At 34.1% G+C, this 9,331-nt stretch overlaps 1 protein-coding gene across 1 annotated transcript; it reads left to right on the forward strand.

The window, feature by feature from the left end:
• On the forward strand, window positions 1-9,331 carry LOC133206218 (uncharacterized). The gene is made up of 3 exons (XM_061342161.1): window positions 1-582; window positions 5,334-7,286; window positions 8,314-9,331. Exons 2-3 carry the CDS (start codon window positions 5,342-5,344, stop codon window positions 8,610-8,612), a joined length of 2,244 nt encoding a protein of 747 aa, XP_061198145.1. The 5' UTR covers window positions 1-582; window positions 5,334-5,341; the 3' UTR covers window positions 8,613-9,331.

A 9,331-nucleotide genomic window follows, 5' to 3' on the forward strand; every position in this document is an offset into this window, starting at 1 on the left:
CCCTCAACTCTTATTGATTGGAAGACAAATTGAGTATTTTGTCTTTTCAAATGAAACAAGAGAGTGCGTAAAACAGTTTAACGAACCCAGTGATTTAAAATTCGACTCCTTTAATAAGTTTATAAACAGATACATCCCCTTGTTTATTTAAAATAAGGTAATAACTGATACCCAACAACACAATCTAAATTCATGAAGCGTTCGAACCGATAAGGTATCCTAACAATACAATATTGAGCGGTATGTAAATTAATGTCATGCGAGGACATTGTTTTGGGTCTAATCTTGTGGTATGTATGATAATCTGGTAGTGTCAGCGGCGGTGCGAGGCCGAGGTACCTCCTATGAAATGGTGTGATTGAATGGGTAGAAAGATCCATAAATTGGCCTAACTATCAACAAATTATCTTTTTGGCTTTGGTTTATCAGGAACTACAATTAAGCACCAGGGCCATTGATTGACCCCTTCCCAAAATGTTTGAGCTTTTTTGAGATTGGAAAATGATTTGTTATGTAAACTTTACAAGCGCTGGGATTCGTAACTTGGCTACCCAGCCAACCTGTAGAATTCCTTCGACAATGGTGAGTTAGCTTGAAAATTTCTACTATAAAGTTGTTTTCCTACTAAAAAAAGTCTCTAGATTGCATAACAAAGCATATCACACATTAAACATAGGACTTTATTAAAAAATATCTGCAGTCAAATGGGGTTTTATTTGAGATTTATATTTATGTATAGACGTAGTTACTTTCACAAAACTGTAAAGATAATTTTGTATTCATAGGATACCATCTAGTATATGCGCATGCATTATAGCAAGAAAAAAGGACTGTTGTATTGCCGGTTTCCAATTTTCGATATTCTTTCATATTGAATTGTTTTGCTGCTTGTCTTACTTTTCTTTTAATTTGTGAAGGAATGCATAACAAAATATTGTATTTCAATGTTTCAGTAAGCATTGATGTATACCAGGGGGAGAGTAGTCTTGTTGAAATTATCATGCTAGCATTGATTCTGCTGTGAAAAATCTCGTTGTTTTATTTCTACCAACCGTACGTCTGAATAGGAAATTATGCAAGTTTACTTCTAACTATTAATGTTAAAAATACCCATCAATTTTAACAGTAAGGATGTTTACAATTTTGTAGTTCAGCTGGCTAATAAAGTATTGTTCAAATGACCGGAACCTTGCTACCTTTCAAAAATGAGGAATTGAACTACTGTATACAGGGTTATTTTCGCCCTTTCACAATAGCAAATAATTTTGCCCCGTTTTAAATTCGCCCAATCACAGTTCTGTCAAAGAAATTGTATTGTGTTTTTTGAATTTGCCCCGTTTTAAATTCGCTCACCTGTGAGTAGGGCAAAAGGGGCGAAAATAAAACGGGGGCGAAAATTTCCCTGTATACAGTAGCAATTTATATGACTGGGCCACAAATACAATGCAAACACACACCACATCTGAATTACTTTGAGTCTGAATGGTGATTGCTGCATCCACTGATACTGTATGATCCTCCATTCCAACGGGGAGAGAAAGAAAATCAAATCTGGTGTCTTTATCTGTGTAGCTGTTTGTCTGTCATGAAAATCTTTTCCGCGTTATAACTGTAGTGACATAGAGTGGGTTCAAACGTGAGTATCACTATGTTGTTACCCATGACCCAAGGTTTGATCCTGACTAAGTTATTTTTACAACAATATTTTACTTTGACTTTGCATTAATTGGTCCATGCAGTCACTAAAACCTCTGCCTGATAAAAATAGTGACTAAATAGCCTTAAGCAGATACAAATGTACCAAAGTTTAGAATTAGACCATGAAACTTCACAGGGAATTACAAGAATCCACTTTCTAAATGAGGTTTAGTGAAGATGAAATATAAGAAAGCAAATAGAAAGAGCAAATCGAAATCTAAAGTACAAGAAACCTGTAATCAGGCTATTTAAAATACAACTTTAACATACTTTCATTCTCTACTTCATTACCTTAACAAGACAGTCACAATGCTATTTTTTTTCTTATACTTTTCAGGACAATGAAAAATAGACTTTTAATAATTATAATAAATCGGGTCAGGCATTATACTCTTTCCCAGCCAACAATTCCATATGCTGTTTCCTTCATTATATGCAAGACTTAATTTGTATCTACTTGTAGCAAAGTTTGACTTTGGAGCCTTTTAAAATATTGTAAATTAGGTGGAAGTTAAATGAATTTAATGAATGACAAGAAGGTTGCTTTTTCAAGGAGTTTAAAAGGGTGTAATAACCTCCAGCTCAAATCTCTTCTTTTGTTGGTCTGTAAACGGAATGATGGTATTTGCGACAACCATCTTGAATTTTTAAGCACCTGACATTGAACTTCGTTACTTATGCATATATAAACATACAAGAGGTTGTATATGACAGGGCGTAACTGAAATGAGTCAATGTTTGTATAAATAGGTAGGTATGTAAACAAGGCACATATGTTGTAGATATATATACATTGTAAAATGCTTTAAAGAACTGCAAAAATGTCCTTAATTCACTGTCATATCCAAAAGATTCAGTGAATTTAAAATTCTATTGAGAGAAAATTTAAAGATTAATATTACGCTTCTTCTCCATCTTCTGGATAAAGAAGTTATAAACATAGTTTTTTTTTTAATTATCTGAATAATTTTTGTGACATTTATATATAATGGTAAATCGAACTATTACTAAAAATCACACCGCTAGCATTTCTTAAAGAACATAATTTTTCCCTCAGTAGAGTTGTTATATGTATTTAAAGTTTTTGAAGCATATAAAGAGGTAATATTCTTTGCACGGTGTTTATAAAATGATTTAAGGATCTGTTATGAATGAGGCTTATTTATTTGTGAAAGTTATTTATAGTACGTTAAAAGGAATTCCTTTATATACAAATAGCATAAGTGAAATCAATTCCATTTAAAGTGAAGGTTTTTAAAAAATTCTGAAAAATATGTCTAATGACAGCACCACACACGTCTCTTGTCATCATGCTTCATCGATATGAACATCTCTGTATTTGACTGAAAAACGTCATTTGCAAAGGAAAATAAATAATAATGAAAAAATGTGATCAATTTACCCTGTAAAGATAATATTGAACATATTATCAAAAGAGTAGAGGCTCTTTCAGCTACGAGCTAGTCATTAAATCTGCTTGAAAGGGAAATTTTCATTGGAGTGGAAATTTCTTTACGTCTTGCTCCGTTTGTCTAGATATCTAATAAGATAAATAAAAAAAAAAAAAAAAAGAAAACGGTATAATTAAAGAGACAGTGAAAAACAGCTGAAAGAAGCAGCCGAACTCTATAATTATCGGTGAATATTAAGGCATATTATAAAATAGGCCTTTGACTAATTTTTCAGTCTTTATTTTCCTACCAGGTTGAAAATGGATAGTATTTACCCAAAGTTTAGATTAAACGCTAGCGAAAAAATATTGTCTCCTTAATTTTTCAGTTTGCGTATACTTCGGAAGAAACATGGTGTTTTAAGGTTTCAGTCAAGTCCACTTGTGACCAACAAAGTAAATCTTCTTTATGTTGACCACACAAGGTATACCAATATCTATCAAATCAAATATCGTTGTTTATCCGAAAATCCTCCATCAATGTACAGCAAAAATATATATCTTTGTAAAAGTATACTATTAGATTTCTGGTTTATTCTTAAGTGAATGAGAGTTTGTGTCATAAGCAAAGCTTAGGGACTGAGGATTGATAGGGAGAATACTTGAAATTTTAACAAGAAATACATGTACATGTAACACAGAGGTCATTCTCTCCAAGCAATAAAGAAAATTTTGGCGTAATGAAGTAAATTACCGTGTACGAGTAAGTAACACTCTGAACAATACCACAACCTCTATTACTGCAATTACTGTTATTTGAAAAATAGAAATCTCTTTCAAGAAATTACATTCTCTTAAGGAATACACACTGGTTTAGTTAAGGTAGGTCTACCGTAGAAGTTTGTAAACATTGTGAGAAATAAAGTTTCTTGGATAGTGTTTTTAATATTGAATGAGTAAGGGTAAAGAACAAAATCAAGAAGACCATTCATATAGCAGAAATTAAAATTCAGTGGAAGCTTAAAAAATTATTAGTATTTTATTTCAAAGTCAAGATTAGGATTGGTTGCAGCAAACAGAAGAAAAAAAAATGAAGCATAAGTTTTATTTCCATCATCCTCTAAATTACACATGGGAGTGTAATTATATTTTAATTATTTATCGAATTTTAACAAACTGTTCTTCAGTTTTCGTATAGCTTGAGAGATGTATAAATATTAAAACCGATAGTCGGTTAGCTGATTCGATGGTTGTGTATGACAATTGATTCTCACTGGGCATTGTATATTCCAGTTAGAATATTTGTTGGTGATGCATACTTATCAGTCACAAGATCAATAGCATGAAAGTAGAGAAGACAGGAGAAAAAAAGTCATTTGAATGCGTTTCGGGATTAAGTGAAAATTAAGATTCCAAACTACAGCTTAGCTAATTTTGACATTCTTATTTAACTGTTTACAAAATACAATTTGCTTAAATTATCTACATTTGTAGTCTTTTTTCGACCTCATTCTCTCTCTCTCTCTTTCTTCGTTGGTTTTTCATAATGCACTTAAACTTCAACTTTTTGATAAAGAATCAAACTTTTGATACTATCTGTGAGTTATCAAATATCAGCTTGTTAAATGGAGGTGTTGAATCCAAGAGGTGGGTGCGTGAGGAGAATAATTAAACAACACCTACAGCACATAGTTTTTTCAATGTTCATTTCTGTCTCCTATTTTAGCTATCACTCTCTTTATTCTATTGTAGTGTCTGTTTTAAATAAAGTTCTTTGAACACACGCATGCAAGTTTCATTAAACGGCATGGAATTTTTCAACATTTTCTACAATTTTACATTTGATTATTTGAAATACTAGTAATAATGCTTAATTAATTTGGTTGTGTTTCTGAACCCTAACATGTATTTTGTATCCTTGAGATGCTGAATAATATATGAGAAAAAAATTGCATAAGTACGTTTTTTGAAATAGATTTACAACGACAAATTCATTTTAGCATTCATCTGCAACTCATCCAACTTTTATTTTCAATTTATGGATATCTGTTTCGTTTTCAGTTGATCGTGCTCATCAGAAGGAATATCAGTATTCATTCAAAGAGCATGCGGCCACGATCAATTATGTTATGTGCGCTATTTGTTTGTGTATTCATTTATCACCCTCCAGTTGTGATAAATTTCTTAACATAAAGTATAGGTAAAATAAAACGTCATTCAAAACTATTGATCTCGATATTTACAGGTTTAAAAATGTCGTCTGCTTACCAGTCACGTGATTTAAATCCGTCCGGCAGAGTGCCAGCAATAGAACTTGGCTACCCTTCTGTCGTACTTTTTACCTTCATTCCAAGCGAGAAAGAATCTAGTGAGATTCCCGTGTCCGAGGGGGACATAGTACAACTTCTCTACAGTGTTGGAGGTTGGGTGTTTGTGAAAACTTACGAAGGAAATGTAGGGTACATTCCCTTAGACTTCTGCGGGGAATTGGAAAGTTCCAAAGAGGTTGGTGCTGTATTCAAAGGAGACTCAACCGTGCAAAAAGCACGACAGCTAGAACTATCGCGCCAGTGCACTGAGGATGTGACTGATTTTCGCTCATGTTGTGATAATAGTGTACAGAAATTGATATCTTTTGAAAGTACTGAAACTTTAATCGATACATGGGATAATGTACAGCAAAACAATACAAAACATTCCGACGAACATGTTAATTGTAACTTAAACCTGCGAAGCTATCATTCCCTCTCTAATCAACAGAACCTCGATACAACGATCTGTGAACATAGACTTTGGAAATCCAATAATTCTGATTATGAGCCATCCATTTTGTCAAAATCGCTCTCTTGTGACATATGTAATGCATTTTTGTCACGGTTGATATCCGGAGTTCACAGTTTGGCCATAACTGATAAAGAAAAAGCGGATTTGAAATCACGAAAGCTACTTAAGCTATTGCAAAGAGCGACACAAGAAGGTCTCAATTTGATTTCCAATATAAGATATTTAACTGGATATGGACAGACGTGTTGTGCTGGATTTAAAGAGAATGGAATTAGATCTGGTAATGACCTGGACCAAGAGCCGGTGCCAGAGTTTGGCGCACACTGCATGCAATGTGAAATTTTAAGGGAATTTTTTAAATTGTCGGAAAAATACTCCATGACGGATTTATACGCTACGATACGGGATCTGCATATTCACGCTCTTAGTGATTCCGATTCCGATCCCGATTCTGGCACTCACATCACATCGGGCTCGATTAAAACGGATGAAACTAACACGTGGGCTTCAAAAAACGATGAAAAATATAAAGTGTCTGGAGACCACAAATCAAGAAATGCGGAACTTTTCTTAGGTTCTAAATCTCCCAATGAAATAAAGAGAAGTGTGTCTTTTCAGTTGGAGGATAGGTCAGCAATAAAATCAGAAATTATGAGGAATAATTCGTTTTCTGGAGAAATGACCTTGACAAAGTCGAATAGTGAGAAAGATGACGGAAGTCAGAACAGAGAATCCCTTCACTCGGGATACTCTCAAAAAACAGTGGACTCTGGTATTGCTGATGTTCATGATGATCTTGATTCAAGTTTCCAATTTGAGCCAAGATCTGAGGTAGGGGAAGAGCGGGACGAAAATTCAAACCTGCAAGAAAGAAAAGTGTCACTTATTAAGCCAGAATCTAACAAGACCCCTACTAACTTTGATGGTTCGGGGGTGTACGGTTTCCAGGCATTACTTCATTCCAAAATGCCTCCGTCTCCACGACTTTCTTCCACAAAGCCTAATGCTCAAAGGACGCCAAGAAATGAGGCAGCTATAAAGAGACAAGATGCATTTAAACAAAAGATGACCCCTTTTCTCGGAAAATTATCACCGAGAGAAAGTAACCCAACGCCTTCTGTGGAATCTAATGCTTCCATTCAACCGTCTGTGTCAAAAATGTCGTTTTCACAACGAACACTAGACAAATCTAAATCTTTCACTGAAATTGAACCTTCTTCGAGTTTGGGTGCTGGGTCACCTTTGATAAAACTTGACGAAACTGTGAAGGAAGGAGACAATGATTTTGCTAAGCCTTCTGTGCCTGTAATACGTGGATCTCTAGAAGATTCACAGGCAGGCAGCGATAAAAGAAAAATATTAGCGAGACGAATTCAGTCTATGAAAGCTCCTCCAGATCTCAGACAGTCAGCAGGTACCATTCTACTTACTATTAATTACTACTAGATTTTTACTTTCAGAAATTCATTTTCAACTTTTAAAATCTCGTCATTAACGGCTTACTCAAGCTATATTTATCTTTATAATTATTTTAAAAGTTTGTATTTCTAAATACCAATCCCTCCCAAGTCAAATACCTGAAACATTTTAACAGTCAAATATTTGTTCTCTAATACCAACACATGATCATCTAAGTGAATACTAAATAGGGCCTATGGGGTTATGTAAGAAGTCTTGCCAATAGTTGGAGGATTTTCCCCTTGACCCCTGTCTTCCTTGGGCCTGTTTGTTTTCCCCTCACATAGTCACAGTGTGTCTTTTACAAAATATTTATCTTGCACGGTTGAGAATTAAACGCCCAGTGTTGGCTTGCTACCTCGGTCAATTGCTGTACGGTTTGCTGGTTTCGTATTATCAATATAGCACCTCTTTTGTCTTCGTAAATAATATGCTCTAAATATATTATTAAAACAATCTTGACCCAATTCAGGTCGCCAAAGTCTTAAAAAATATGAGAAAATGTTTGAGGGAAGGATTAAATTTTCTTAACTTACTAAATCAACTAACATCGTGTAAAAATAATCTTTAATGTAAGTTTGTCATTAAATTGAATCCATGGCAAGCTGACCAAGTTGCTTGTTATTTGTTGTTCTCTCATATCATTATTTACACACCCAAATCATAGAACGTTCACCTTGCCATCATTAATAAATGAACCCTGAAATATAACCCTCTTATCGATCGCCATTTTGGACGTTGTGCACATTTAGTTTACTCAAATAAATCTGTGGTCTTGTCATAGAATTAAAAAAAAAAGAAACATACATAAATTGGGATTTCTGTCAAAAAATTGAAAAAAGTAAATTATACTAAGTAATTATATTCATATATCGCAACAAGATGGCCATTGTAAGATAGAGTCGGTCAGTACATATATTGAAAATAGTAGAAAAATAAGAAAATATAACAGGATCTATAAATGAACAAATGTCTTATTTCAGATTTCTCACGAAAAGATGACAAAGATATCCGGAAATCTTTGCACGATCTTTCTCAAGTGAAAAGAACTTCTAGTGTGAAACCAGCACCACTGCGCGCACAACACACAATTCCACTACAAACTCCACAGAAAGACGTTAGTACTGGAAAGACAGTGCTAGTTAAAAAGTTCAACAAACAAATGTGGCGCCCTCCTGTGGGAAGTCCAGAGGGTTCCGATCAAAGACCCTTTTCTCCATTCGGAGGAACTCTGCCACCATCTAAAATTAACAAAAAGAAAGTCCATGAAGTTTTCGTTTGAAGGAGAATGACTTCGTCGTTACCGACATTTATTTATTTTTCATTATGTTCTGTTTTCTATAGGATATTTCGAAGTGTCATCGGCTCACTGGAGTAATTGATTTGTAATGGTGGCCAGTTATTTGATGGGAGTCAAGTTGTCAGACGCAAGAAAATGATTTTTGCTTCTGTCAAGTACATCCCTGTAACTTGTATACAAATGATTGTACATTGTTTGAGTTTGCTTATATTATGACCTGAATGTGGTCACATACCTTTTGTAGTGCCAATCAAGCAATGTGTGATACTCTTTTTCAACAGTCTAGATACATATATTACATTTAATCCGTCCAACCATTTTTTTTACAAATTCATGCTGGCTGTGTTATTTGTTACAGTTAATTGTTTTCTCCATTTGTACGTTATGATAGATTTACGGTATTGTGGGAGATGCTGAGTAACTTGTTTCTTGCAGGATATTCCTAGTTACAGGTTATGCGTGTATGTTAAGTATGTAACGGGTTAAATTGTACTGAGATAATTTGTTCGATAAAACGTAACCATATCCCAGGCATAACACTTAATTTTACCTGTTTGTTGTTTTCAAGTTACAGAATATGTTAACTGTTATCGTGATGCTGTTGATTATTTGTTTTAGGATGTCCCACCTGAGATATCAATTGTTGTAAATAATGACATAATTTATGTTGAAGTATTTATTGCATTAAATTGTTAGTTACA

The sequence above is a fragment of the Saccostrea echinata genome, unplaced genomic scaffold (assembly GCF_033153115.1).
Source record: "Saccostrea echinata isolate AGI-Se365-2 ecotype Australia unplaced genomic scaffold, CSIRO_AGI_Sech_v1 ptg000054l, whole genome shotgun sequence".
Lineage (NCBI taxonomy): Eukaryota > Metazoa > Mollusca > Bivalvia > Ostreida > Ostreidae > Saccostrea > Saccostrea echinata.